This window comes from Fukomys damarensis, unplaced genomic scaffold (assembly GCF_012274545.1).
Source record: "Fukomys damarensis isolate Sample0158 unplaced genomic scaffold, DMR_v1.0_HiC HiC_scaffold_3, whole genome shotgun sequence".
Taxonomy (NCBI): domain Eukaryota; kingdom Metazoa; phylum Chordata; class Mammalia; order Rodentia; family Bathyergidae; genus Fukomys; species Fukomys damarensis.
This window is the reverse complement of record NW_022900915.1, coordinates 17,734,620-17,747,750: the sequence shown is the minus strand read 5'-3', so window position 1 is coordinate 17,747,750 and position 13,131 is coordinate 17,734,620. Positions and strand designations below refer to the sequence as shown.

The 13,131-nt window shown below is 49.8% G+C and overlaps 2 protein-coding genes and 1 pseudogene across 4 annotated transcripts in view; 2 read left to right on the top strand and 1 right to left on the bottom strand.

Moving 5' to 3' along the window:
* Positions 1-3,241: 3,241 nt before the first annotated feature.
* LOC109117727 lies at positions 3,242-3,675 on the top strand (annotated as a pseudogene).
* Positions 3,676-6,090: 2,415 nt separating this feature from the next.
* Positions 6,091-8,086, top strand: Smim33 (small integral membrane protein 33). Its single transcript, XM_033766200.1, has 2 exons — positions 6,091-6,120; positions 7,715-8,086. Exons 1-2 carry the CDS (start codon positions 6,112-6,114, stop codon positions 8,084-8,086), a joined length of 381 nt encoding a protein of 126 aa, XP_033622091.1. The 5' UTR covers positions 6,091-6,111.
* Positions 8,087-11,147: 3,061 nt separating this feature from the next.
* Positions 11,148-13,131, bottom strand: part of Sting1 (stimulator of interferon response cGAMP interactor 1) — a 6,118-nt gene continuing 4,134 nt past the window's right edge. For all 3 annotated transcript variants that reach the window (XM_010613807.2, XM_019206032.2, XM_033767232.1), the window contains 2 exons: positions 12,525-12,711; positions 11,148-11,616 (listed from right to left, as the gene is read on the bottom strand). In XM_010613807.2, coding sequence (XP_010612109.1) covers positions 11,429-11,616; positions 12,525-12,711 — 375 coding nt within the window. In that variant the 3' untranslated portion in view covers positions 11,148-11,428. The remainder of the gene's footprint in view (positions 11,617-12,524; positions 12,712-13,131) is intronic.

Below are 13,131 nucleotides of genomic sequence, written 5' to 3'. Positions count from 1 at the left end.
ACACACATACATAGACATGTCCTTGTGGGGGAGACATCCATCAGCCCACCATAGCCAGTTCTCTTTCTCTGTTTTTTTTTTCTTCTTGGTATCGGGGAGTGAAATCAGAACCTTGCTTTTGTGAAGCAGGTGACAGAACCACTGAGTTAAATCCCCAGGCCTCTTTGTTTTATTTTATGGGATCAAACTCAAGACCTTGCACTTATGAGTGGATATCTCCATATGCTTTTGCCATTTGTAATTAACGGATATTTTTGTGGTGAGATACTTAGAAATTAAGTAACTATTTTTCTCTTGTCAATTTTTCCACATACAAATTTGTAAATAGAGTCATGTATTCCTGTTTGTAAATGGATTACAATATAATTCAATAATTTATGAATTCACTCCCCAAATTGTCCCCATTTTGGCCACTAGCTACCTCCTAGAGCTGGTCTCTGCAACCTTCTGGCAGGGCTCCACCGTTCTGTGATTACTTCTTTACTTTCTGCATAGTGACATGCTCCAACTTCATCTTACTCAGCCCTGAAATTGGTTATTTCTCTAAGGAGACTTCATTCCTTTTATCTAGTGATTTTTTTTTTCTGTTTGGTATTATGGTAGTGGGGATTGAAACCAGGGCTTTCACACTGAACTACATCCCCAGCTACTTTTTTATTTTTCATTTTGAGACATTATCTCACTAAGTTACCCATACTGGACTCAAACTTATGATCCTCCTGTCTCACCTCCCAGAGTACTAGGATTACAGGCATGCACCACCATGCCCGGTGCAAATAGGGTTTAGAAACTGAATGGTGGGCGAGCTCCTGGTACTCAGAGGTACTTCTTCAAGGCCTTTCTCTTAAACCTGGCTCCCATTATCCTTAATATGTCTACTAGTTGATCACATTCCTTGCAGTAACCAACCAAGCTGCCTTCTCTGCTGCCGCCTCCCCCATAGACTCTTTCCACATCCCACTTACACTCTGACACACCAGCCTGGGTGGCTTTAGTATGTTCAGATAGTTGTGCAACCATCATATGTAAAGTCAATTTGAAAACATTCTCATTACACCAGAAAGAAACCTCACACTACTTAGACCTATAGCCTTTTGGCATTTTTTCTAACCAGGGATCAAACTCAGGACCTTGTGCTTGCCAGGCAAGCACCATGCTGCTGAGCTACATCCCCGGCCCACAGACCTATAGCTTTTTTGGGGGGGTGCCTCGAGACAGGGTCTCACTATGTAGTTGAGACTGACCTGGAACTCATTATGTAGCCCAGGCTGGTCTCAAACTCACAGTGATCCTCCTGCCTCAGCCTCCTGAGTGCTGGGATTACAGGCGTGCGCCACCACGCCGGACTCAACGTATAGCTTTTTATATGAAGGCCAAAAGCATGGTGTGGCTGCAGTGGGCGGCCCTTGCTCTTGGCTTTTCCCCAGTGGCCCATAGCATAAGAGGAGCCCAGAAAGTCAGGGCTCCCAGTGTTCCCCAGGGCCTGTCGCAGCTGCTTCCTCTGCCTGTTCAGGATGGCCCAACAAGTGCCTATCTTCAGGTTCCATCTGCAGGCTTCACTCCCTGGCTTTCTTCAGCTGGCACAAGGTGCAGGACTGTTCTTTGTCTTCCTTAGACCAACAAAGCTATTTCTGCTATATCACCTCTGGGGAGTTGTAAAGGAGAGGTGACCTCCCTTGTATAGGCTGGGTCAGGGGCCTCCAGCTCCAGGGGTACTTTGGGGTGGACCCCAGAGTCTTTTCATCTTTGGAACTCAAGCCTCAAAAAAACAGATATTTTATTCTCTGTGAAATAAGAGCAGATTCTGGCGTCGTGGGGCACACCTGTAATCCTAGCGCTCAGGAGGCTGAGGCAGTAATATCACCAAGAGTTCAAAGCCAGCCTAGGCTACACAGTGAGTTCCATGCTAGCCTGAAACTACATAGCAAGACCCTGTCTAAAAATTAAAATTAAAATTAAAATAAGAGAAGATTCTTGATCATTTGAGACCTCTATATGCACCCTAACAGGTCCTATGACAACAAAATCCAGAAAGGGCTGTGCGTGATGGTGCTCACCTATAATTTCAGTACTCAGGAGGCTGAATCAGAGATCACTGAGAGTTCGAGGACAGCTGGTCTACGCAGTGAGGGTAAGGCCAGGCTGAACTACATAGTGAGAACCTGGCTCAAGACTTCCCGCAATCCCCAAAAAAAGAAAAAGAAAAGAAGGCTCCTCAAGTATAGTGAGCTAAATAATATTTTCAGGATATATTAATCATCTTTCTGTTGCTGGGACAAAATACTTTACATATACAACTTAAAGGGTAGGGGGAAGCAAAGGGCCAGGGATTTAGCTCAGTGGTTTCACCTCCTGCCTCGCAAGCACAAGGACCCAAGTTCAATCCCTGGTACAAAAAAAAAAAAAAAAAAAAAAAGCTTATTTTAGCTCAGTTTCAGGTTCAAGGTCTCAGTCCATGGTCATGTAAGGCAGAAACACCATGGTGGGAGGACAGGGTGGAGGGAAGCAACTCACTTCAGGCCTGACAGGAAGCAGAGTGCAGGGTAGGAGCTAGAGAGAGAGAAGAGTCAGGCAAGAACACCCCCTTCCAGGCCTCACCCCCAGGGACCAACTTCTTGCACCCACTCCTAGCACCACATTTGGCCATAAACTCCTCAGTGGATAAACCCAATGCTGATGTTGTGACCCATGATAGAATCACCTTCCAAAAGCCCACATTAAGCTTCGGATTGACTTTTTTGACCCAAACTATGACATTGGAGGAAGTAACACTGGAATGAGGCTAATGTCTAGATAGCAGGAGTGGGGGGAGGGAAGCTCACAACAGAGAGCGTGAGCTGCTGGTGCACGCCCATAATGCCAACACTCGAGAGACCAGGCAGGAGAATCACCTCATGTTTGAGGCCAGCCTGGGCTACATAGTGGATTCAAAGCCAGCCTGAACTATATAGCAAGACCCTATCTGAAAAACAAAACAACAAACCAGTGAGTGAGAAAGAGAGAAAAGGTTGGGAACATAGTCTTGCTGGTCCTGGAAATTCCACCTTCTTATTCTCTCTGAATCCCTTTAGAAGATACATCTAGGATCAGTGAGTCAGAAAAAGGAAAAAAAGCCCTAGTCACTGAGCCACAGCCAAAAACTCTGCTGTCTTCCTCTCAAGCTCCCTGCTTCCCAGGGCTCCTTCTCCCCACCACCCCACAGCCGCCTTCTGTCCACCTCCATGGAAATAGCCTCCATTGGATGTCCACTACCCAGAACCTGCACTCTTTCATCCCCTTTGCTGATGCAAGTGAGGGGATGACCTGCTTCCTGCCAGCACTGATTATATCCACAGAAGAATCCAACTGAGAAACGGTAGGAAGACCCTTACCATTGTCCAAGGGATCAATGATGATTATAATAAAAAGAAACTGATGAAGGCCTTTAAGAAGAAACTTGCGTGCAGGGCTGGGGATATAGCTCAGTGACATAGCGGCTTCCTGGCAAGAGGTCCTGAGTTCCATCCCCAGCACCAAAAAAAAAAAAAAAAAGCAAATGAATCCTGCCTGAAATGGAACTGTAATCCAGCATCGAGAATGTGGAGAGCTCTGGGGTGATCAGCACAAGAACATAACCAGTTCCTGGTAGAGACTGGATTGGCTAAGGACAATCAGCTGAAGGTTCTTGGGTTTTAAGTACCTGTGGCTCACTAAGTCTTAAGTGAGGATTTCCTTTCTGGCCCTTGTCACAAGTTTAAAAACCTTAATACCTTGTATAATGTGACCATGTGGGGTCTGCTTTCACTTGGACTAGTGCACCTCCTTCATGGAATAAAGTAAAAATAGCCAGAAAGAAAAACAGAGAGAGAGAGAGAGAGAGAGAGAGAGAGAGAGAGAGAGAACAGGTTTGGTGGAAAGAAAGAAAAGAAAAGGAAAGAAGTGGTGGGGGGAGCCCAGGTTTGGTGGCGCATGCCTGTAACTCCAGTACTTGGGAGGCTGAGGCAGGAGGATTGCTGTGAATTTGAAGCCAGCTTGGGCTACATAGTGAGACCTTTTCTCAGATAACTGGGGAAAAAAGTAATAGTCAGAAGAATCAGAAATCAGGCTTTGGACTCAGGGTCCCGGTGAAGGTACCTGAAGAACAATGGCACATGTGTCTGGAGGAGGTAAGAGGCAAACAACAGTGGCTGAAGTCCCGGACTTGGGGCAGAGTCCAGATCCTCTCTGGCTAACATTCAAGTGGACAGAAATGGGAGGCAAAGGATGCTCAGAGCCTTCCCTTGCATGGGAAAGGGATCAGCAGGGGCTTCAGGGCCAGCCAGCAACAGGCCTTGTGGATTGGGGGGTCAGGTCAGCAGCCCGGGAACCTGGGCCCAAGTGAGCTTACAGATCCCAGCGGGGTCACTGAACGCCATGGTTACGGCAGCTTGGCCAAAAGACAAGTAACCAGGAAGTTCCACCTGCACATCCAAGTCAGGAGCAGAAGTTCCCAGGGTCTCCTGGTCTCCAGACTGGAAGGGAAGGTGGCACATGATTCGAGGGCAGGCTGAGGGGTGGCTCATCCCATGGTGCCAGCTGGAACCAAGAATCGTCTTGTAACTACTGTGTCCAGTGAGAAGAGATTGACAGGCATTTTGTGTGACTTGAGCACATTTAAGCTGATTCTCACAAAGTCTTTCAGACAATTGCAAAGAGACATGTAATTATTTGTAAAAACTTGCATGGGAAAGATGAACATCAAATTCTACAAGGCGGTTAACTCTGGAGTGAAAGCAGATAAGAGATCAGGGCGTGGGGAGCTAGTGTTTTATCTGAAATATTTTATTTATTTATTTTTGTTGTTGTTTTTTTTGGTAACGGGGATCGAATTTGGATCCTTGTGCTTGCAAGGAGGCAGTGGAACCACTGAGCCTAATCCCCGGCCCCAGCAATATTTTATTTTTTATTAGCAGATGTTTGAAATGTGTGATGAATGCATTCATTGTGAGAAGTTGGTACCATACATATTGAAACTTAGTCCTTTTTACTTCTCCTTCCTTTCCTCCTCTCCCTTTTCCCTTAATCCGTAGTTGAGACTGACCAGGAACTCACCATGTAGCCCAGGCTGGTCTCGAACTCACAGCGATCCTCCTGCCTCAGCCTCCCAAGTGCTGGGATTACAGGCGTGCACCCAGCTTTTTAGGTTTTTTGAGATAGGGTCTCACTATGTAGTTGAGACTGACCTGGAACTCACCATGTAGCCCAGGCTGGTCTCAAACTCACAGCAATTCTCCTGCCTCAGCCTCCCGAGTGCTGGGATGACAGGAGAGCGCCACCACGCCCAGCCTCCCTTAATCCTTTTTACTTCCTTTATAATATTTTAATTCCTTGTGATAAATGTCTGAGGTGGTAGATATTCCAATTACCCAGATCTAATCACTATACATTGTATATAGGTATTGTAATGTTACGCTGTGTCCCATAAATGTATAATTATTACGTGTTGATTAAAAATAAAAATGATCCAGGCAAGCAAGAGACTGAGGCACATGGATTGTGAGTTCAAGGTCAATCTGGACTCCATAGTAAGACCCTGTATCAAAATACAAAAAAGAAAATAAAGAAAGAAGAAAGAAAAGAAAAAAGTGTAATTCTTAACATTTTAGAAATATATGTGACAAACTAAGAGATAGAGGTAGTGGTTGGGCTGTAGAGATTTAGAGATTCCTTATCCAAACAGTATATTATATAAAGAGTGTATGATAATCTATACTTTCCAGTGCAGTTGAAGCACTGTGTAGAAAGAGGAAATCTCAAAGGCCAGTAGCTTCAGGAAATTGGTGGGGGGTGGGAGCCTGTCCTGGTGGAGGGCTGCTGGGGGCGCTGGTGGAGGAAGGGTGGGCAGCTGGCAGGCAGCGTGAGTGGAGAGCCAAGGAGGAAGAGCAAGGTGCTCTCAGAGCTCAGGGCTGGCCCAGGGCAGCCCAGATGTTCCCGGAAGTGCGCGCGGGAAAGAAAGCGAGAATGTGTGCCGAGGGTGTGTGCCTTGCAGCCCCGTGGACGTGGCAGCTCCTGGTAGGGGCTGAGCTGAGCAGCCAGTTCTCCTCTGCCTCGCAGTCCTGCAGTCCCCAGGGAGCCCCGTGCCAGTCCCGGACAATGCACCAGGTAGACTTTTGGCTCATCCCTTCCTGCCAGGCTGGCCTGACTCCCTGCAGGGGACCCTGTCTTTCCCTGGACTGTTTCCCTTCTCTTTCCTCCCGTGCGTACAGCGTCCTTGCTGCTTCACAGGCTGCCTTTGCAACCAGCCTGCCTTGGGTGCCTAAACTTGCAAGGGGACTGGGGTCTGGGCTTCCCAAGTGCAAAGGGACGTGTGTGGGAGGTGGGATGCATGGGCAGTACGACCGGTGGATAAAGGAAAAGATTTTGCCCTGGGCAGCCTTTGCTGGACCCCAGGTGCCTACCCAAAGGAGGGTCGGGCCAGGGTTAGGGTTGGAGGGGGCCTCCACCCCCGAGGTTCTGCTTGGGGACCTCAGGCTGGGGAGGGGGAAGCCAGGGAGGGACAGCTGTCATCCTGTGATGCCCTCACCAACTCTGGGTTTATTTTTGAGGTTTTCTTCCTTCGCTGCTACTCCCTATCCATACTAAATATATAGCAGGGTAGAGACAGATCATGCACCCCTTCAGAGGGCTGGAGACTTAGCTCAGTGGTTCCAGCGTCTGCTGCTCAAGCACAAGGACCCGAGTTCAATCCCTCGTACCCCGCCACCAAAAGATGTTCCCCATCAGAGGTAGATGACCCAGGATCTCCTTAGTCCGTTCTGGGCAGAGCCAGGAATCCACACTGGGTCCCTCCCTCACCAGGTCCCAGGATTTGATTCCAAGGCCTGGGGGAGGAGGGTGTGATTTTGAGATGAGACACCTCCCACACTCTACCCCAAGGTTCTGTTCACGTCCCCTCTTCCCGCTCCCATTCCCTGGTGCCACCTCCTTGCCTTCCAGTGAGTCTGGCTTGGGGGCCCAAGAGACTAGATAAGGTTAGACTGGGGGCCGTTGCTTCGCTTTTCAGGTTTTTAGGGTAGCTACTCACTGTCCACTGCCCAGGGCATGGGGCAACAGTCCCTTTCCTGACCCAGGACACAGGCTGGAGACCTGGAAATGAGAGGGGTCTCTGAGGCCAACTCTGTGTGCCAGACTGAAATGAAGTCTGTCTCTCTGCCTCTTTCTGAACAAATTTAATGTAATGCCTTATCTTTCTGTTTCTTTTTTCTGTGTCATTGTCTGGATCTTTTTCTTTCACTTTTCCTCTTTGTTTGTTTTGTTCTTTGTTTTCATTTTGTTTTGAGGCATTTTGAAAGGTATTTCGAGGATTTTGTCTTGCTGAGATTCAGGCTGGCCTTGAACTTACGACAGTCCTACATAGCCCAAACTGGCCTTGAACTTGCAGCAGGATCTGTCTTTGTGCCCCGGGTGCTAGGACTGCGGGTATAAACCACCAGCCAAGTCCCTTTTCCACTTTGTGTATTTCTCCCTCTCTGTATCTCTCCCTGTCTCTGTCTTATTATCTCTCTTGCTATGTGTGTGTTTACCTGTGTTTCTTTTTCTTTATTCTCTCTCTTCCTCCACTTCTCCCCGGAGCTCTCTGTTACTCTCAGCTTCTTCTGAGGATCCCTCTCTCTCTAGTTTGGTCTTTCTCATGAGTACATGTCCACGTCAATCAATCAATCAATCCCTCTGTGTCTCTCTACCACTCACCCCCCAGGCTGACCACTACCCTCTACCTTCTTCTGCTCTAAACGGCTCGGCTGGGCAGGAGCCCCAGAGGCAGCTCGCAGAGGTGCTGGGCGAGGCGGACGGGCTGCGGCTGCTCACTGTCATTGTGTCCATGTTTGTCCTGGCGGCAGTGTGTATCATAGTGGCTGTCCACTTTGGGCCAAGACTCCACCAAGGTCATGCCACTTTCCAAACAGAGCCACCTGCCCCACAGCGAGAGGATGGCATCTACCTCATCCACTGGAGGCTGCTGGGCCCCCAGGACAGTCCCAAAGAAGCCCATCAAGGACTTGCTGTCCTTGGCCCCAGCCCTGCTCCAGCCGGGCCCAGGCCCAGCGTGGATGAAGTCACATTTCTGTAGGAAGGAGATCTGGGAAGTTAGCCTAACCTGGATCAGAACAAGAAACTGGATCATGAAAAAAGCAAAAGCAAACTGGAGCCTGGACAGAAGGGCGCAGTGAACTCGGTTAGCACGCCCTGTTGCAGACAGGAGAAAAAGAAGCTTGAGGGCCCTGCCCATGGACACGCTACTTCAGGCATTGCCATGCCAAGGCCACCTTTACAAACGTCCTCCCTCCTCTCAGGACCTCCGGACCCCAACCTCCTTCCCCAAGTCCCTGCTCCGCAAGCAGGAACATCAGAGGCCCAGCAGAAGTCCTGAATCCTACTAAACACAGCTGGAAGAGCTGAGGCAGAGAACCAACCCATGGTCTACCTTCTCTGAGACTCTGGGGACCCAGCGAAGGAAGGAACATCTGTTGCCTTTCACACCTTGGGGGGCAACCCTTTGGCTATTAGGACCTGGGCCTACTGACAACCTCCAAAGCCCTTGGAAAGCTCAAGAACTATTTATATTTCCAAGATCCTCTTTGAATGCCCCCTCTGACTGTCTTGTCTTCCCAGGATTTGATGGGTGGAGTCTGAAGGCTCTTATTACCTCCCACTTTTCTACATGCTTGGGGAGTTGGAACAAGCCTAGAATTTACCACAAAACATTTCCCAATGCCAAGCATGGTGGCGAACGCCTGTAATCCCAGCACCCGGGAGGCTGAGGCAGGAGGATTGCTGTGAGTTCGAGATCAGCCTGGGCTACATAGTGAGTTCCAGGTCAGTCTCAACTATATAGTGAGACCCTGTCTCAAAAAACCCAAAACAAAACAAAAAAACATTTCTCAGTTCCAGAACTTTCCAGCTGGTGGGAAAACAGGAAAAGAAAAGTAGCTCTATGGAACCTCTTTGAGGAAGGGAGGATGTGGAGGAGCACTGGAAAAGTGAGGTAGGAAGGAAGGGGCAGGAAAATGTAGGCAAGGGCTGTGAAGCCAAAGCAAGGCCACCTTGTGGCTCTCTGGAAAGATAACCCTTTCTCTGACACCTTGGAACCTCATTCAAGTCGAGGACATGCACACGGGGCTTGGGGTGTTGCTCAGTGGTAGAGTGTTTCCTGGCATGCACATGGTCCTGGATTCAATCCCCAGTGCAGCAGAAAAGACCTGGTGTGATAGTGCATGCCCACAATTCCAGCACTCTGGAAGGCTGAAGCAGGAGGATCTAAAGTTTGAGCTCAGCCTGAACAATATGGCTACTTAGGGAGACTATCTCAAAGAATAAAAAAGAAAAAGGGACTGGGGATATAATTCAGTGAGAAGGCCCTGGGTTCAATCCCTAGTACTGGGTGGTAGTAGTAGGGACAAGATGCTTATGGAGGAAACTCTTGTACTTTACCCTGGAGACCTTTGGAGGAAAACTATTCTACTGGGGCCACAGCCTCAGTGAGACCCAGGCAGGGAGGGAGACTGAGAAATACCTGTGGACGGAGGGGAGCAGACATGGGGGTTACAGTGTGTGCACGGAACAGGCTTCCCTCCCACGAGTCTGATAAGAGGCAGTTAAAATGTTCATAGGTGCCTCTTTTCTTTTTCTTTCTTTATTTCTTTGGAATGAACCCAGTCAGCCCTGAACTACCTCCCTAGCCCTTGTTATTTTGAGACAGGATCGCTCTAAGTTGCCCAGGCTGGCCTTGAACTTGTGATCTTCCTGCCTCAGCCTTCTTAGTAGATCTGGGATTGCAGATGTGCACCATTAGGCGTGGCAATACCTGCTGCTGCTTCTTCTCCTTCTCCTCCTACTCCTCTTCCTCCTTCTTCTTCCCAGGGATCAAACTCAGGTTCTTGTGCTTGCAGGGCAGGCAGTGGAGCAACTGAGCCAAATCCCTGGCCCTAGCTGCTTCTTCTTTGGGGTCGGCTCTGTGCTAGACTCCGGTCCTATCTCTGGACCTGGAAACACTATACCACTCACTTGTCACAACCCTGAGAAGAGGAACTGCAGTATCCCTATTTATACTTGGGCAAACAGTGGCTTGTTAAGATGCCCAGGCAGACACGAGAACTAAGTAGTGGAGTCAGGATTTGAATCTGGAGCCATCAGACTCCATAGTGGGACACCATGCTATGGGCTGGTTTCTGGTATGGGAATGACTGATGTGGTGGAGGATCTTCAAGTCTTAGGGTGAGATGGCTGATGCAGCTGGGGGACAATGCACTGTCCCCCTTGACTCACTCCCTTGGCTCTGTCCTTCTCAGAGCCAGCTAGTTCCCTCTGGCCACTGTGTCTTTGTCCGACACATTTCTCCAAAGTGACGCTTTACTCAGAAATGCTTTTGGGGTTGGGGCTGGGGATTTAGCTCAGTGGGTCCACCGCCTGCCTTGCAAGTGCAAGGTCCAGAGTTCAATCTATAGTACAAAAAAAAGCCTTTTTCTTTTTGAGGCAGGATATCAATGTATGGTTCAAGCTGCCCTTGAACTCACTATGTAGCCCAGGCTGGCCTCAAACTCGCAGTGATCCTCCTGCCTCAGCCTCCTGACTGCTTGGATTACAGGCATGCACCACCATGCCTAGCTCTGGCCTTGCATTTGTGATTCGCCTGGCTCAGCCTCCCAAGTGCTAGGATCTTAGCCAGACATAGGTATGCCACCATGCCTATCTGAGATCCTGTCTCAAAATAAAAATAAAAAGGCTAGGGATGTAGTTTAGTGGTAGAGCATTTGCCTAGATGTGTGAGGGCTGCTGATAAGGGTCAGGATATAAAGAAACCACAGAGAGCAAGTACCTCGGGGGAGAGCCTTTGCTACTGACAGGGGAGCGGGCAGGAGACAGTTCTAGAAGCCTGAAGACAGCTCTCCTGAGAAGGTGGTTTGACAGGAGGGTCCACAGTGACCTCGGTATTGCAGGGAGGGAGCTGGAGAAATTCATACCCCAACCTCACTCTCCCCTGGTCCCCTATCCAAGCTTCCTGCTGACCAACATGACCAAAAGCCAGAGAGCAAGGGAGTCCACAGGTGTCACTAAACAGGTTGGCGTCCCACAGCAGAGGAGACCTGGAGAGGCCAAAAGAAGGTCCTTGCACATCCCTTAAGTTTCCCCAGCAGTTATAATTTACTCAGAATGTCACGCACACAGAGTCCTCATAATGAGCCTATAAGGCTGGCAGGGAAAGAGTTACCCTGTTTTTTAGATGAGAAGACTTGGCTCAGCGAGGTGAGCCTTGCCAAGGATACAGGACTCAGCTGGAGATGTCAAGTCCAGGCCCACCCTCTCCCGCAGGTCCCTCGTGGGAGGAAGGAGCTCTGCTGGACATCCAGCCGCTGAAGAAGCCCCCGGTCCACAATCTTAAGGACCACCAGAAGCTCAGGCTAGGTGACCGGCCTCAGAAGATATCCGTACGCAGCGGGAGAGGCTGTTCCATCCCACTGATGAGGAGCTGGGGCTCCTGCATGGTTGAGTCTGACTCCCCCGAGGTCTCCGAGCTGCCCAGGGTAACCTCCTCCCTCTCCTCCTGCCGCAGGTGCCGGAGAACCTCCTGGGACAGTGAGAAGCTGCTTCCCTCTGCAGGTCCTAGGGCAGGACATGGGGGAGAGAGGGGTGAGGACCTACGCATTCCCTCTAGAACACCCCACAAGAGACGATGCCAAGACCCTCCACCCTCCCTGCCCCCCTTCCCACCTGGCCCCCAGCCAGTGGGACTGTCTCACAGGGTCCTGGGGGCATGTTTTGGTTCGATTTGGTTTGGTACAGTTTTCAGTTCAGTTCTGAGGCAGGGTTTTACTGTATAGTCCAGGCCGACTTTGAACGCACTATGTAGCCCAGGCTGGTCTCAAACTCACCGTCCTCCTGCCTCAGCTCTGGAGCGCTAGGATGACAGGTGTGCGCCACTTTCTTTTCTCCTGTCCCTCTCTCATTCTCCCTCTTCCTCTCTCTCCCTCTCTTTCTCTCTCTCTCTCTCTCTCTCTCTCTCTCTCTCTCTCTCTTTTCTGAGAAAGAGTCTTGCTATGTAGTCCAGGCTGGCCTCAGATTCACAGCGATCCTCCTGCATCAGCCTCCCAAGTGCTGGAATTATAGGTGTGCATCACCATGCCCAGCAGAAGTGGCTTTAGTATATGTGCTGCCAAAGCAAGCACAGAAGTGGCTTTAAATATAACAGAATTACCATCTTTTGCCTTTGGGGATGGCACTCAGAAAAGGGCAGGCACCTGTCCAAGGTTACATAGGGAATGGCAGGGCCAAGACTATAGGTCTGGTCTCTTGTGTTCCATTCCCTCTAGCCAGGGACTCTTCTTCCTGCAGTATCCCTAGATGAAATGAGGGGCCCCTAGATCCATCTCTTCGGGTTTACAGTCAAAGACCTCAGAAAGCAAGCTCGTGACTCTTCTGACCACTTGGAAGGCCCAGAAATGTTGCTACCGTGTGTCCTTCTGACTCTGGGAGCCCCAGAACCCGACTCCTCCTGCCCTCCAGCCTCTTACCCTGATAGACGATGAGGCGGCACTTGTTCTGACACTCGGAGGCGTCTGCCAGGATATCCTCAAGCGCTCGGCAGAAGAGTTTGGCCTGCTCAAGCCGATCGTCCCGGCTAAAGCCAGCCCTGGCATCCTGTGACATGGCAAACAAGGTCTTCAAGGGGGTGGCGTACTCCAGGACACAGGTGCCCACCTGGAGGAAGGGAGAGGAAGACCAGATGAAGACCGGATGAGCTGGCCCAGGGATGTGGGACGAGTCTGGGAGGTGGCCAGCTGAGGGGTCTGTCCTATCCGGCCTGCTTTTGCCTCCGGCATAGCAGGACAAGGCTGGGCTAAATTCACCTTTCACAGATTCTGCTCCTAAGATCCCAGGGTAAGGGCCAGAGAACGAGACCATCAACTGCTCCCGCTGGAAACTGAGTCTCGGGACTGAGCTCTGAGCACCATGTTCTGGGTTTCCCTAAACCCTCATCAAATCATTCAGATGTTCTCCCAGCCTTCATGAAGGGCAGCTTCATGGTCAAGAGCATGGTCTATTCCATCCAAAATTGTTTACTTTATTACCGTGTTGTTGAGCCTCAGTTTACTCCTTTTTTTTTTTTTTTTTTTTTTG